The 17,733-nt window shown below is 38.9% G+C and overlaps 1 protein-coding gene across 1 annotated transcript; it reads left to right on the top strand.

Moving 5' to 3' along the window:
• Window positions 1-12,956: 12,956 nt before the first annotated feature.
• LOC125122116 (fatty acid-binding protein, heart-like) lies at window positions 12,957-13,366 on the top strand. The gene has a single exon (XM_047770371.1). The coding sequence runs from the start codon at window positions 12,957-12,959 to the stop codon at window positions 13,356-13,358; it is 402 nt and encodes a 133-aa protein (XP_047626327.1). The 3' UTR covers window positions 13,359-13,366.
• Window positions 13,367-17,733: the final 4,367 nt, after the last annotated feature.

Below are 17,733 nucleotides of genomic sequence, written 5' to 3'. Positions count from 1 at the left end.
TGTTCCTAGACACAGGTTACGCTGATTTTATTAGTGAATATTATTAGAAAGTTGCCATTGAGAACTCAATTGATAGGTATTTTTGTTCATTATTGTTAGTTTTAAATTTAAATTAGAAGGACAAGAGTGTACTTGAACAATTCTTCAAGGTTGAACAGTTTTATCCTCTGTAAGAACCAGATAGAATAACTAATAATGGCTTTCCAGTCCAAGAGAAATGACATCTGAGTGCTGAACATACCTGTGGACTGCATCACTCAATAGCTGTTAGCAACCTTTGGAGGACTGTAAACCTAAGGAAAAGTGGCAAAATGATTGATGAGAGTCGATACTGTAGTTTCAACTGATAGACTGGCAAAGTTTGCATTGAATTTAAAAAGCAATCACTATGCAGATGGCTATTGGGGCATCAGAGGCCACAAGGAGCAATGGAGCTATATAATAGCAATAAGAATGTCTACCACTGATTGTACAGCACAAACCAGAACTGCACCATTTTAGACCTGCATGGATCCTTATAAAAAGGTTACCCATTAGCATACTTATTTTCTGAACGAAGAGTAAAATGGACTTACTTTTGCATTGGCAAGAGATCACATAGGCAGAAAGTGATCTAAATAGGAATCAGACTCCTCCTCTTCCCAAAGTATTTCCAACATTCGCACATACTCCCTACATTGATACTTTAAAAAATTAATTATATAATATGTACTTAACTAGATCATATAATAATGGTATTTGGAATAATGTTACAATTATTAATTAAACAATATATTAATTATGATTGCCTACTTCAAAAATTTCCAAGAGTGCAGGCATGTATAGAATAAAAAGTCAGTCTAATAAAAAAAAGTTAAAATTTGATTGGTGTTGGGTGTTCCTTTCGTGACTCAGTGGTTAATGAACCTGATTAGGATCCATGAGGATGCAGGTTCGATCCCTAGCCTTTCTCAGTGGGTTAAGGATCCAGCATTGCATGAGCTGTGCTGTAGGTTGCAGACATGGCTCAGATCTGGCCCAGCTGTGGCTGAGGTGTAGGCTGGCAGCTGCAGCTCCAATTCCACCCCTAACCCAGGAACCTCCATATGTGGTGGGTGCAGCCCTTAAAAAGCATTAAAAAAAAAAGTTGATTAGTATTGTTTTTAAAACTTGTAACTAGTGACAGGAAACTATTCCATAACTGTGTTCGTCTAGACCAGTCTTCGATTCCATAGCAGTTTTTCTCAGTGTGATAAGGAAATCACTGTGGTCTATCTCAAAAAGCAATTGGAAAGCTTGCTTTCTTCCTTCCTTCCTTTCTTTCTTTCTTTCTTTCTTCTTCTTCTTTCTTTCTTCCTTCTTCGTGTCTTTTCTTCTTTCTTTTTTTTTTCGTTCTTTTCTTGTCCTTTCTTCTTTGTTCTATTCTTTCTTTCTTTCTTTCCTTCTTTCTTATCTTTTCTTTCTTTCTTTCTTTCTTCTTCCGTCATTCTTCCTTCCTTCCTTCCTTCCTTCCTTCCTTCCTTCCTTCCTTCCTTCCTTTCTTCCTTTCTTCCTTTCTTCCTTTTCTTTTTTTTTTTTTTGCTTTTTAGGGCCATACCGATGGCATTTGGAGTTTCCCATGCTAGGGGTTGAATTGGAGCTACAGCTGCCGGCCTAAGCCACAGCCACAGCAACGCCAGATCTGAGCTGCGTCTGCAACCTACACCACAGCTCATGGCAACGCTGGATCCTTAACCCACTGAGTGAGGCCAGGGATCAAACCCCAACCTCATGTTTCTAGTTGGATTCGTTTCCACTGAGCCACGATGGCAACTCCAGGAAGCATTATTTTATCAAATGGCTCCATAGTACATCACATCAAAACAGTAGCACAAACATGCCAATGAACCGTTGGGCATGCTCAAATATGTAGTATTATAAAATATATGCAGTAAAAATCAGGGCAATTATTCCACTGAAAATTAGTTTTATGGGAGAAGGGATTTTTAAATTGTTCTCATAGGATTCTTTGGAAGAGACATGTTGTGTATTTGTATATATCCTTAGAGGGCCTGATGATGGGTGGGGCAAGGAAGATGCATCGATTATGTGGAAAAACTAAGCAAAAACCAATCCTATACCTGATTTCTATCAACTGATCAATCCATTACTTTCAGTGATATGCTTCTTGATCTTGATTTAATTTTGAAGGAAACAGTTAAATGTGAAAATAAATATTGGGATAAGATCAGGTGTCCATTTTTTGTTTATTTGTTTTTATGGCCTCACCCATGGCATGTGGAGGTACTTGTGGTTGAATCTGAGCCACAGCTGTGACCTACACTGCAGCTGTAGCAAGACTGGATCCTTTAACCCACTGTGCCAGGCTTCAGATCTAACCCACACCTCTAGGGCAACTAGAGCCACTCCAGTTGGATTCTTAACCCACTGTACTACTTTGAACCTGTAACTTCAGGGCCAAAATACCATGACTTTTATAAAGAGTCTAAAATGTCAGTTTTTCTTTTCTTTTTCTCTTTTTTTTCTTTTTCTTTCTTTTTTTCTTTCTTTCTTTTTTTTTTTTTTTTTTTTTTTGTCTTTTCATCCTTTTAGGGCTGCACTCGTGGCATATGGAGGTTCCCAGGCTAGGGGTCTAATTGGAGCTGGAGCCACTGGCCTACGCCAGAGCCACAGCAATTTGGGATCCAAGCTGCATCTGTGACCTACACCACAGCTCATGCAATGCCGGATCCTTAACCCACTGAGTGAGGCCAGGGATTGAACTCACAACCTCATGGCTCCTAGTCAGATTTGTTAACCACTGAGCCACGATGTGAACTCCTAAAATGGTAGTTTTTCTTAAGAATATTGGATACTAATAAAAATGCCTGTGCCCCTATGAATTTAACTTTTCCCCAGGACTTAATTTTCTTTGTTCATCAAATAAAACTAGGGATGGTATGTTATTGGCCACACTTCAAAAACCATGAGCGAGTTTTACAACAGAACTTCAAGAAACACTTTTCAGTCCCAATTAAAACTGACTTGAAAATTAGCATTCAATTTGCTGCTCTCTCCTAAGCACATATATTTCAGTCCTTCAGCTTTTCAGTGTCATGTGCTCCTGGCCTTCACATCTTAGGATGGCTTGGAGCATTAACAGACCTAATAGCATTCCAAATGGATCTTGTAGAAAGAGAAGGTAGCACGATAAAGTTGACAAAATGAGTGTCCAGTGGTAGAATGTGTGTTTTGTACTTACTCTTCATTCCTTTCCTTTTTGTGTATGGGTGGGGGAAAGGAGGGCACAGATGGATAGGATGTATGATCAGCTGTTATCAATCAACTTTGGAAACTCCCTGGTGTTTTGACATTTCTGAGGATCAGTTTGGTCTTCCTGTTAGAAATCATCCAAACCCCAGAGGAGGGCTTTGTCTCAATAGTAGTTACTAGTAAACAGAAATACATATGGTATTTTTATATTTCCTATTCTTGGATAAGGTTAATTGGCTGGCTATATTTTGTAGCTATGTCCTCTCCTTAAAAGTATACTAGAATGTACAGTAGTTATTAATATTTGTTGGATTTTGTTTTGCACAGCAGATTTTTGAGAGTGGAGTAGTACAGTGAGAAATGTATACCGTCCCTATATTCCTCCAATGAACTCAAGAATGTCTTGATTTAAAAAAGTAGGATTGGGAGTTCCCTTCATGGCTCAGTGGTTAACAAAATCAACTAGGATCAATGAGGATGCGAGTTCGATTCCTGGCCTTGCTCGGTGGGTTAGGGATCTAGCATTGCTGTGAGCTTTGGTGTAGGTCGTGGACGCAGCTTGCATCCCATGTTGCTATGGCTGTGGCGTAGGCCGGGAGGTACGTATATGATTTAATTCTTAAACCACTCCTGTGAAGTACACCTTCTTAGCAGTACCATTCTGTAGGTGAGGAAACTGAGCCTTAGCAAGATTATTGATATAGCCAGCTGAAGTTTGCAGAGCTATGAATGAGAATAGTCAGAATTTATTTATTTAAAAACTTTTCTTTTGGCTGTGCCTGCAACATGTGAAAGTTCTTAGGCCAAAGATAGAACCTGTACCAGAGCAGTGACCTGAGTGGCAGTGGTGATGACGCCAGATCCTTAACCCACTGGGCCACCAGGGAACTCCAAGGAAAGTCAGAATTTAAACCCAGGTCTACTTGACCCCAGATTTCTGCCTCTCATTTTGATGTCAAACTTCATCACCCTCCCCAGTTTTAGTGGGCAGTGATGATTACTGAGTATCTTATTTTTTTCTTTAGCTTTTATACACATGATTCCTACTTCACCCACTTATTTACATGAAGGAGGAGTCATAGATGTAGGTAGAAAATCTCAAATTTTCAAGGAACAGAAGATATAAAGGAAGTTGGAGCAACTGTTGAGTGTACATAACACAAATGCAACCTGAGAAACATCTTTATCCTCTATTCAAAAGTAAAAAGAACACAGGCTTAGCTGTTGCCAAACATCCACCCCTAATATTTAATCTGAGTCATTTTTAGTTAAGCAAAATTGGCACAAGCTGACAATTGCCTATGGATAAAGTTTATAGAGTGGAGAGATTGCCAAAATACTATTACGGATTTTTTCTCTGATTTCTTACCTTCTCACCTTTCAGAAAAATGTTTAAGTGGTCTTAAAGTATGAACCACCTGACCTTCTTCCCTTTTCAAGTGAGTGTGTGCATGTGTGGCATGCATGTGCATGTGTGTGTTTGTGTGTGTGTGTGTGGTGTTTGCTAGGAAGTACCACCTTTAGGAAGTCAGGTCTTCATAGGGTCAGGTGCAGGACTTCCAGAATGTGATAGCTACTGAGAAAATGAGAAGAAGGTTTTATTTTTCCCTTCCTCTCCTCTTTATTTTAAGCATTGGTTATGCCTTGAGACATCTCCTTTTATTGGTTTTTTTCCTCCATCATGATCAGGAAACTGATTTATAGCAAAGTCAGAATGAGTCAGACACTAGGAAACCAAAGTGTATTTGGACCAGTGAGTATAGATGGACTGAAAAGATTCCCAGCAAACCCCCTTTTTTTTCTGGGTGTTTAACCACATGCAAACAGGATGGGATGGTGGCTTCACAGTGGGTGTGGTTCTTCCACCTCTCCTCCCACAAACTCCCCTTCCTCTCCTTCCCTGCATGTGTTTTGAATTGGAGCAATGGTGGGTGGGAGAAGCAAGAGCTGCCCTTCTGACTATAAATAGTAAAGCCAAGAATCTGAGGGTTGGGGAGGGGGTAGAGGGAGATAGAGTGGGAGAGGTGGGAAACTACCCAAATTCAATCAGTTGCATTGCTTCAAAGCAAACCAATTTCCATAGCGTGTTAGAGGATTGAGAAAAAATGTGCTGAGCCTCAAACACCATGTGAAAGCAAACAAACAAAACTGAACAACAACTGCAGAGACCATAATAGAGATGATCCCTGATAGATAGTTACCTCCCTTAACTTTTCGGAAAAATATGGTTACAGTCAGGACTAATGTGGACCAAAACCCATGGAAAGATTGACGGAAATTCATTTTAAAAAGCCACACACATGAAAATAATTTACACAGGAGGTTTTCTGCACCACAGCTGTGCTGGTTATTTATTTTGGATCAGTTTGTGCAAAAAGTGGTACCAAAAATTGACTCAATTCTTGTTTGATAACCTTAAAAAAGTCAAATTAGTCCCCTGAACTCAACACCCTCTTTCCTGAATAGGCTGCTTTTTAAAGGCAGATGGTCTTCTAAGTCTCCAGGTATTCATTTCTTTAACGTTTTAATTAAGACTCCAATCCTGGATTTAATTTCTAGTCTGTGTATCTCTTTTACATAGGTTCCGCCTATGACTCAAATACACCCAGAAGATACAGAGTGGAAAACAAAAGACTGAATAGGATCATTGCTTAGTGTGTGAGTCTGTATCTTCCCCTGGTTGGGAAAGATGCTTGTAAAAAGTACATCCAGGCCCATAAAAGTTACACAAAAGAATGCTCTAGAGTATTGTTGCCCCACCCAGATCATAGACATCAGAGGATAGAATTGCACCTGCTTTGATGCTTGCCGATTTTTCTCTAAACTCCTGAGCCAGGATATGGCAAGTGGTTTATGGATTTCCAATGCACCTTGCAGGGTAGGATCTCTATTGCATCTTGAATTCAGTAGACCTTGGTGCCTTGAAGCCAACCAACACTTGTACAAGGGTGTGACATTTATTTAAGGGATTTGAAAACCAAGGTCTCAAGCACATGCCATCAGAGGCTTCTGGTGTCAGTATTCATTGAATTATCCTCTGGCAAAACAGGAGCTGGGGATTGATACATCAAAACTCTGCCTTTGTGAAAGGGGAATGTTTGTATAGTTCTGATCTGGTTCATAATCATATTCATTATTTGTATTTATACAGTCTTTTTTCCATTTTCCCAAAGTGCTTTTTGGCCAATCTAGAATTACAGTGAATTAACTCTTTTAGGTCAAAGCAAAGTTCACCTCTTAGGCCAACTCCCAGTGCGATGGATTTGTTTCCTAAGAAGAACTTATTCCCTGAAGAGAAGCACTTGTCATTTATAACAAGAGCCTTTGTTATATTTCTAAAAGCAAGATTGTTGTTAAGGTTGTTTCCAAGTGCTTAATATACCTACCACCTTGGATATAATAGGTTTAATGCTGATTTTATAGATCAGTGTATTAAAACACAAGGAATCAAAGCAATGCTCCAAGTGTCTATCTGAAATAAGCTTTCCAGTGATGCTAAATCCATTCATTAACACCATCCTCTCGTCATTGAAAATCCTCTATGCCCCTGAAAATCAATTTTGTCAGGCACTGAAATTCTCACCAACCCAGACAAATATATTTAATTCAGAAAGGCTGTTTTCCTTGACTTTTTATTTTCTTTCTTTTGCCAAGTTTGTATTAAAATGACTAGAAGCCATAAAAATTAAAATATTACAAGACAAGGATTTTTTTTCTCCAGCATTAAGCTCCCACTATACAGATGTCAAGTTCTATTTCATGAGCAGAATCTATGACAGCCCAATAATTGAAGAGTCAGGTTGCTGTCAGCTCTTAAATAATTTTTTAACTGAATCTAATATTTGGTAGGCTCAATTTTACCACAGTTGGAATAGTGGCCTTGTTTTTTCTTTTTTTCCCCTCTGTGTACTAGAAAAACAATTTTTTAAAGAAAGAGAATAGAAGATGGTGGATAGAAGAACTGGAGCTCACCTTCTCTCATAAAAACAACAAAGTTACAATGAACTGCTGGAAAACCTTCAACAAAATAGACTGGAAACTATCGAAAAAGATACCCTACTCCAGAAGACGAAGAGGAGGCCACATCAAGATGGTAGGAAGAGTGATTAGGCATTATAAGCAACCACATAAACACCAGGTGGGCATCCCACAGACTGGAAAGTAACTATATCACAGAGGCTTATCCATAGGAGTGAGAGTTCTGAGCCTCACATCAGGTGCCCATGCTTGGGAGGAGGACCTCCCGGAGCATTTGGCCTTGAGGGTCAGGGGGCATATGCTCAGAAACTCCACAGGACTGGGGAGAATGGAGACTCCTCTCTTGACAGGCCCAGGCTTCATGTGCAGTGTGTCCCAGGGCAAAGCAGAGACTCCATAGGACTCTGGGTCAGACCTGCCTGTGGGTCTTGGAGGATCTCCTGGGAAAACAGAGGGAGACAGTGGCTCGTTGTGGGGGAAGAACATTGGAAGCAAAGGTCTTGGGAATAGTAACCAGTGTGAACTCCTCTAGAGGTGGCCATTTTGGAAAAAACTGTCCCTTCCCATCAGGGCTGAAAAGCCCCAGGCCAAACAACAAACTGAGTGGGAACATCAGCAAACAGGTTGCCTAAAGAACCCCCCCCCCAGGCACACAGCTGCCTCTAATCACACCCAGAGACAAAGCCCCACCCACCAGAGGGATAATAAGAATCAGCTCCATCTACAAGTAGGCAGGCACCAATCCCTCCCATCAATAAGCCTGCAGCAAGCCCCCGTACCAACTTCAGCCACAAGGGGGGCAGATTTCAGAAGCAAGAGAGGCTACAACGCTATTGTCTGCAAAAAGGAGACCACACCAAAAATCTATGCAAAATGAAAAGGCAGAGAATTATGACTCAGATAAGGAAACAAGAAAAAAACCCAGAAAGTGATCTGGAGAATACCAAGCTCCAAGAAAAAGACTCTAGACTGGCGATGGCAAAGATGATTCAAGATCTTGGCAATAAACTGTAGGCAAAGATTGATAAATTACAGGAAACACTAAGCAAAGAAAGAGAAGATGTGAAGAGCAAGCAAGCAGAGATGCAAAGTACAATAACTGAAATAAAAATATTCACTAGAAGGAACAAACAGCAGAATATAGGAGGCAGAAGAACAAATAAGCAAGGTGGAAGACAAACTGGTGGAAATCACTGATGCAGAACAGAGAAGAGAAAAAGATTGAAAAGGAATGAAGACAGTGTAAAAGAACTCTGAGACAACATTAAATGCACCAACAACCCTATTATAGGGGTGCCAGAAAGAGAAGAGAAAGGGCCAGAGAAAATATTTGAAGAGATAATAGCCAAAAAATTCTCTAAAATGGGAAAGGAATCCCTCACTGAAATATAGGAAGCACAATGAATACCATATAAAATAAACCCAAGGAGGAACACCCCAAGACACATATTAATCAAACTGACCAAAATTAAAGATGAAGAGAAAACACTGAAAATATCTAGAGAAAAGAAACAAATAACTTATAAGGGAACCGTGATAAGGTTTTTGGCTAATTTTTTAGCAGAAACTCTGCAAGCCAGAAGAGAATGGCATGACAGAATGGGAGAAAATACTTACAAATGAAATGACTGACAAGGGATTACTCTCCAAAATATATAAACACCTTCCAAACACAATACCAAAAACAAAAACAAACAAACAAAAAAAATCAAAAAATGGGCAGATGGTCTAAACAGACAATTCTCCAAAGAAGACATATAGATGGCCCAAAAAAACCTATGAAAAGATGTTAAACATCACTAATTATCAAAGAAATGCAAATCAAAACTGCTATGAGTTACCACTGTATACCAGCTTGAATGGCCATCATCAAAAAGTCTACAAACAATAAATGATGGAGAGGGTATGGAGAAAAGGGAATCCTCTTACACTGTTGGTGGGTATATAAATTGGTGCAACCACTATGGAAAACAGGATGGAGATTTCTCAAAAAACTAAAAATAGAATTATCACATGATTCAGCAATCCCACTCCTGGGCCTCTATTCGGAGAAAACCATGACTTGAAAATATACATGTATCCCAATGTTCATTGCAGCACTATATACAATAGCCAAGACATGGAAACAACAGCAACCTGAGCTTCTGCATCACAGTGGGAACTCCTTGTTTTAATTTTTTAAATAAAAAATGAGAATATAGACATTGGATCAAAACTTGCCTTTAAAATCATTTTTTTATTATTTATTTTTTTGTCTTTCTGTCTTTTCTAGGGCCACACCCATGGCATATGGAGGTTCCCAGGCTAGGGGTCGAATCAGAGCTATAGCCGCTGGCCTACACCAAAGCCACTGCAACACCAGATTCGAGCCTCATCTGTGACCTACACCACAGCTTATGGCAACGCCGGATCCTTAGCCCACTGAGCAAGGCCAGGGATCGAACCTGAAACCCCATGGTTCCTTCAGATTCATTAACTACTGAGCCATGATGGAAACTCCTAACTTTATTCTTGATTCAAAGACAAAAACATACCAAACATGTCATCTTTCTGATAAAAATCAGTCTTATTATTTGCCAAAACAAGTAATGCCTCACTTACTCCAGCCTGATCTTTTTCTTGGGAGAGAAAAAAAAAATACACATCATCCTTTTCCCACCTCCTTGAGAGAGGTGATAAAAAGCAGTCCTGAATATAAGTCCTAACTGAATTTAAGCCTGAAATACAAACTGAAAGAAATAGGTAATCTCCCCACCAGGGGGCATTAGTTGCTCCAATAGAGATATCTCCCAAAGAAAACGATTGAGTTTGCTGCAGTTTTTCTTGTATTCTTTTTTGTTGTTGTCTTTGGGACATTTCGTATTCATGGAAAAGCATTGTCCTTCCCCATGGAATGGTACTGTAAAGAGAAATAAAAAAGACACACAAAAAAATCTCAGGATTGAGAAGGGAGAAGAGGCTTAAGACTGTTGGTCCCAGTGAAAGGGTGGGGACTTCAACAAATTTGCAAATTATGTGGTCTTTGAAAGTGAAGTGTGTGGCTTAACCGCATATCAAGAAGAATACTCTTAGTCCATTTGTATTCATGATTCTTGTGTTTACTGTTTCCTATGTACTAAACATGTGTGTTTCTCCCAAAGTTCATATGTATTTGGAGGTTTAGGGGTTGGGGCAGTTCATATGTATTTGGAGGTCATGAAGGTGGAGCAGTAATGAAGGGGATTAGTGACCTTATAAGAAGAGGCCTGAGGAGTTCCCGTCGTGGCTCAGTAGTTAAAGAATCTGACTAGGAACCATGAAGTTGCTGGTTTGATTCCTGGCCTTGCTCAGTGGGTTAAGGATCCGGCGTTGCCATAAGCTGTGGTGTAGGTCACAGATGCGGCTCAGATCTGGCATCGCTCTAGCTCTGGCATAGGCCGGTGGCTACAGCTCTGATTGGACCCCTAGCCTGGGAACCTCCATATGCTGCGAGTGAGGCCCTAGAAAAGGCAAAAAGACAAAAAAAAAAAAAAAAAAGCCTAAGACAGATAATCTCTGTCTCTCTACCATAAGAGGATATAACTAGAAGGCATTTCTGCTCAAACCAGTAAAAGTGTTCTCACATGAATCCATTGACTGGCATCTTGTTCTTAGACTTCCCAGTTTTCAGAACTGTGAAAGATAAATGTTTGTTGTTTAAGCCACCCAGTCTATGGCCTTTCTTGGAGCAGCCCAAACTAAGACACAATTGATCCTCTTAGCCCTTAAGTTTTCCTATCCTTAATTTAGATGTATAACACTTGCCTTCTAATTTTCTGCTCTAAAGCCATAACCAGTTTTGTTGTTTTTGTTTTTTTTTGTTTTTGTTTTGTCCTTTTAGGGCCACACCAGCAGCATATGGAAGTTCCCAGGCTAGGGGTCTAAATGGAGCTGTAGCTGCTGGCCTACACCAGAGACGCAGCAATGCGGGATCCCAGCCACGTCTGTGACCTACACCACAGCTCATGACAACGCTGGATCCTTAACCCACTGAGCAAAGCCAGGGGTCAAACCCACAACCTCATGGTTCCTAGTCAGATTCGTTAACCACTGAGCCACATGGGAACTCCAGGTTTTTTTTTTAAGCTGGGAATTCTAGGCATGTTTACCTAGTTTAAATATATGTTGTTCATTGACTGAATTAGTTTGAATGGAGTTAAATAAATAGAGTATACATTAGGGGAAAAAAGCATGGACAAAAGTGTTATTCTTTTAAATGTATTTATTTCTTATTAGATCAGTAGTTTTCAAGCAGAACAATTCTACCACCACCCCACAACCCCCAGGTGTGGGAAGTTTGGCAATATCTACAGACATTTTTGATTGTCACCACTTGGGAAAGGGTTATAGCTACTAGTATCTAGTAGGTGGAGACTATGAATATTGCTAAACATCCTACATTCCACATCTCCTCACAGAGAATTATATGACTCAAAATGTCAACAGTGCTGAGATTGAAAAACCCTGGTTCAGAGCAAAGCAAATAGGGAATGCATCTTCCTTTGGGATGAGTGCTATTAGTTTAAAGTATAATGCCCAACTAAGCTCTCCTGATCCCACATGAAAAAAATTGTCATTCAGGGAAAGAATAAAGACATAGTTGTTCCAAGCGAGGAAAGACCCACAATTCTACAAAACTAAAGCAAACTCATAGACACAGAGAACAGATTTGTGGTTCCCAAGGAGGAGGGGGAGGGAGTAGGATGGACTTGGAGTTTGGAGTTAGTAGATACAAACTATTACATTTAGAATAGATAAGCAATGAGGTCCTACTGTATAACACAGGGAATTATATCCAGTCTCTTGGAACAAACCATGATGGAAGATAGTATAAGAAAGAGAATGTGTATACACACACACACATATGACTGAGTCACTTTGCTGTACAACAGAAATTGTCACAACATTGTAAATCAAGTGTAATAAGAGATTAAAAAAAAATAAGTTCCTATTGTATAGCACAGGGACCTATAGCTAGTCTCTTGGGATAGACCATGATGGAAGATAATATAAGAAAAGTAATGTGTGTGTGTGTGTATGTGTGTGTGTGTGTGTGTGTGAATGACTGAGTCACTTTGCTGTATAGAAAAACTGGCATAATAGTATAAATCAACTATATTCTAATAAAATTTAAAAAGAGAGAGAACATGGAGGCAAGATGACAGAAATGCTGTTTAGAAACTTTAATAAATCAGGGAGAATTGGAAAAAAATTGCAATTCTACTGAGAGACAGATATGCCAGTTTTCAAAACAGGAAAAGGCAAATTCTGAGACTATTCTGAGAGGTATCAAGTGAGGAGCTAATCAGATGTTGTTGACTAGATGCATTATGGCCTTTGTCTTCCATTTCTTAGCCCAATGGGACAGATACAGTATAAGCAGATATGAGTGAACCTGTTTCTAATAATTCATTTAGGCTTGGTGATCACTTTTAGATATGTAGATACATCTAACTTCTGAATGAGCAATGTAGATATAATAACATTTGAGTGACATGTATTAATGAAGAGTGTCTGGAACCCAATTCAAAGTTTTGTATTTGGCCTTTTTCTATCTAATATTTCATCCAGCCTCAGGTGAAGAATGTGCTCAAATTGCAGATGGCTTGAAATCAGGAAGATGGTAGAACTAAGGTCAAAAAAGACTTGTAGAAAGAAAAAAGAAGCTGGTCCTGGAATTTTTGCACTCCTGCTCTGTCGTCTCTTTCTCAGCCTAGCCCAGCCTCACCATGGCGGACACCTTCATGGGCATCTGGAAGCTAGTGGACAGCAAGAATTTTGATGACTACATGAAGTCAATTGGTGTGGGTTTTGCCACCAGGCAGGTGGCCAACATGACCAAGCCTACCACAGTCATCGAAGTGAATGGGAACACAATCACCATAAAAACACAAAGCACCTTAAAGAGCGCAGAGATCAGCTTCAAGCTGGGATTGAAGTTTGATGAGACAACAGCAGATGATAGGAAGGTCAAGTCCATTGTGACACTGGATGGAAGCAAACTTGTCCACGTGCAGAAGTGGAATGGACAAGAGACAACGCTTGTTCGGGAACTAGTTGATGGGAAACTCATCCTGACACTCACCCACGGCAGTGCAGTTTGCACTCGCATTTATGAGAAAGAGGCATGACCTGCCCATCCCTTCATTGACTGCTCCTTCCAATTGGCTACTCCTGGACTCAGCACCAGATTGCCTCGTTTTTTTCCTGTGGCATTTTGTAAAAATCCACTTTGGGGATATTCTCCTGGGGTCACGTGGCACCAGCCTGCATATAGTTCCGGTTCTTGTTGTGTATGTTTGTTTTTTTTAACTGCATCCAAAGGATGCGCTGAGGTCAATAAAACAGCCAAGGCCACCCCTCCAAAAAGAGAAAAAAGATATGGCAACAATAATGAGATAAGCTTTAATATAAGTCCTGAAAACCAGCGACACAGGAAGAGGTTGGAGAGGAGCAGACATTTTTTGTTTGTTAATTTTTTTAACTTTTAATTTTCTTTAATGATTTTTATTTTTTTCCATTATAACTGGTTTACAAGTGCAGAAGTTTATATGAAAATTATTTCAGTAATTTAGAGGAACATAAATTCCTATTGGATCCAAATTAACCCAAATGGCTTCTGTCTGTGCTAAGAGATACATAACGTTCAGAATTTGGAATGTTATCGTCTTAGCTTAAACCACACCAAGAAGGATGCATGTTAATTATCTCACTTCAGGGGATACACTGACCATCTGGGGTATCCAGGGAAGAACAACTAGGCTGATGAGGGTCTAGAAACTATGCCATGTGATAGGTAATTGGAAGAACAAGGAAAAGAGAAATGTGATGATTGGTTCAAATTATGTAAAGGGCTTTTGCATAGGAGAAGGTTTAGGCATTTAGTGATTGCTCTCAAAGAAGGACCTAGCAAGCTTAAGAAGACAAATTTGGGCTCCAACTAATAAACTGCTTGAAAATAGATGGATTTGTTCCGTTGAGCTCTCAGTCACCAGAAGCAAGACAATTAAAATTGTGTGCCTTTTTTAGAGGCTGTTCAAACATCAGATAACACCAGATGGATTCTAAATTATCTTCCAATTTAGGATTTGGTCATTCTTATATCATCCATAATCGACATAAACCCCAAATACTTTTTTAGGCTGGTCTGATTCATTTAATAAATATTACTATTCTCACATTGGAGGCAGTTTCAAATTCCCTAAACCAGGGTTTCCCTAAGTGTATGTCACAGATGGGCAGGGTCCTTTTGTATCTCATACTCAAAATTTCATGTGCAAAAAATTAAGATTATTGTATGCTACATTCTTTCTCAGAACGTCACAACACACATTTGCATGTTAGAGGCTCTGAAAAGTATTGCAGTTAAAAATAAAAACAATTCTTGGGGGTTCCTGTTGTAGCTCAGCAGGTTAAGAATTTGACTAGCATCCATGAGGATGAGGGTTAGATCGCTGGCCTTGCTCAGTGGATTAAGGATCTGGCATTGCCATGAGCTGTGGTGCAGGTCGCAGATGCAGCTTGGATATGGCATTGCTGTGACTGTGGTGTACATAGGCTGGCAGCTGCAGCTCCAATTCGACCCCTAACCTGGGAACTTCCATATGCATAGGTGTGGCCATAAAAAGCAAAATAAAAACAAAAACAGAAACAAATAAAAAAATATACAAAAAAACCCAACAATTCTTAAATTTTCAGTGGAGTGTTCTAAAGTCCTCTACTTTATCTTCTCTGATATTTCAGCCTCAATGTCCATAATCACTCTGGCCATCCAATAAGTTCTCCCTAACCTTTCCCACAATTCAGCTCTTCCCATTTTTCTTTATTTGGAAGATTTTCATTCTTGTGTCTTGGGTCATTCTTGTGAAAGCAAAGCCTAAAAGAAACCTCACTTTTGCACCCATATAATAGTCTAAAAAGTGGTTGCGTTTCATGCAGTTTACTTATTAGCACCTGATGGTACATTAGAACCTAATATATTGTGATGTAGGCTACAACCCTGGTGTAGTGTTTCTCACCAAATAGGTATTCAATAAATCTTCCTGGAATGATTAAAGGAATCATGAGGCAAGTTGGATCTCTATTGACCCATGCTCAGGTCAATGTAAATAGCTAATTTAAGATTATAGTCTTTTATGATCACAAAGATTAAATAAGATAGAATACTGTCAAACACTGATAGACTTTTCTTGGGCAAAGCATCAATGTAGCCCATATTGATTTTTTTTTTAAACAAATACTTCTCACTTAGTCATTCTTGGTCCCCACTTGATGATTGCCTACCAAATGGAAGGGTGGCTTCTTAGATATCACTATATTTCAATGAATGAGCTGCATTTTCTGTTACCATTATTTTATTTTAAATATTCTGTTTTTGTTAAGAGTGGGTGGCTATACTTTTGCCTGGTCTGGTTTCTCATCGCAGTCTGATTTCTTATCACAGATTGGACAAACTTGGTGATTTTACTCTCTAAATAAAGCTAGTAATATATTCTAGGCCTTCTGGCCAACTTGGTCTAGGAGGAAAAAATGGTTTTTGACTCAGATTATTGCAGGTCTCACCCTGGGAATGTATGTAAGGCTCTCTAAACACCTTAAATGACAGAATCTAAGGCTAACAATGATTGTCCCTTTATGAATCAGCAAGAAAGGGGGATTAAAAAAAAATTAGTAATGACTTTCCCCCAACCCTCAGCTCTTTTCTTTCCATGCAATGAAAACTTCCAAAACCAGGTAGTTCCAATACCTGATCCAAAAATCATAAATGGGATTGTCTTGGCCAAACTTAAGCAGGAAGTCCAGCCAATGGGAAATTGAGAGTTATTTCAGGTAAGGATGGATTATTTTCAATTAAGGGTAGTTGACATGCCTTATCAAATGAAATTTGTGAGTAATAAGAATTTCCTTTCCTACAGAATTTTATGTCTACTACTTCTCTCAAAATTTCCTCTCCCATATTTAATAACTTACAGTTCAATGACAGTGACTAAGAAGAAATTAATTTTCCATAGATCAATGGTTGTTATCAAATAGCTTATTCTAAAGTTTGAATTAGGAGAATAATGATGATATTAGAAATTAGAAAATATTTAGAAATTAGAAAAATTAGAAAATATTTCATTCATCCCAAGAAGTTTTCTCTTATTGGAATAAAGTTAAAAAATAATTGAAGTTTAAAAAAGTACTCAAGGAGCTCTCTTGTGGCCAGGGGATTAAGGATCCAGTGTTGTAACTATAACAGATTGGATGGCTGCTGTGGCATGGGTTCGATCCCTGGCCCAGGAACTTCCACATGCTTTGGGCATGGCCTACATAAATAAATGAATAGATAAGTAAAATAAAAAAGTACTCAAGTAGTTTGTGCATACAGAGTATACACAGTGTGTCTTTTCTTCAAAAGAATTCATTGAATAATTACTTAGGTCTTATTTTTCCTCTTTATCTATTGCATTAATATTAGGATTAAGGAGTATAATTATAATTAGCCTACCATTTCTTAACCTTTTAGTGGTTAATATCAAATCCTTGAGAATCTGTGATTCAGTATCCCTGAGATGTCTAGTCAAATGCCAAGTGCACCAAAGGTAAACAGTATTAGAAAGAAAGAAAATTACCTTGTTTTCATTGAATAATGAAATAAATCTTCTACAAAGTTGTGCCGATGAAGAAACTCAAGGGCTCTGTTCTAACTCTTTGAAGGACTTTACTATCTATTTCTTCCCTGACAACCTTTTAGCCAGACTCCTCATTTAGAACTTCATTTGCCTTTCAGAAGAGGAGTGAAGATGTATGTTGCCCTAATAAATTATTATCAAATGATCAAGTTCCACTTAAGGATTTTAGCTAAAGAATGCTCAAGCATCTGGGAAAAGTATGAGATCCTCATCAAGATATTTACCTTTTAATACACAACACTGAAGGCCACTGTCACTTAGACTCTTCTGACTTTTCCTCTTTACCCCAACTGGATGACCAATTATTCACTCTTAGCATTCTTTCATTTCTTTAGCCGCTTGAAGGAATCATCAAAGTCTTCCCAGTGTTTCTGTGACTATGTCTAGAATCTTTCTATAAGGGGCTTATCAAGCATGCTTCACATCTGGCCTTCTCTCTGCTTTTCCTTGGTGAACAAGCACATTCCAAGTGTAGGAGAGAGACACTTTATTTTTTTATCCTCTGAAGTTCAATACACAGGGCGGTGCCTTTGTATCAAAGTGACACAAGAGATCAACAGGATAAAAAGCATACCTATTTTATTCAACTTTAATATTTTAATGTTTACATTTACACAGGATTATCACAGAAAAGAAAAATGTAAAACCCACAGAAGCAGTTAAGTCTGAGTACCTATATACCATTTTGCCAAAGAAAGATAAATCTGTGGGTCACAATAAAAAGGAAAGGGGTCTGGTCTCCTAGGAGAATTAAATTGTAATAAAGTGATATGAGGGAAATTAATGGAAGATGAGGGTTATTTCAATAAGTTTTGCTTAGGAGATTCAAGTC

The sequence above is a fragment of the Phacochoerus africanus genome, chromosome 3 (assembly GCF_016906955.1).
Source record: "Phacochoerus africanus isolate WHEZ1 chromosome 3, ROS_Pafr_v1, whole genome shotgun sequence".
Lineage (NCBI taxonomy): Eukaryota > Metazoa > Chordata > Mammalia > Artiodactyla > Suidae > Phacochoerus > Phacochoerus africanus.
This window is presented reverse-complemented; position numbering and strand designations above follow the sequence as displayed.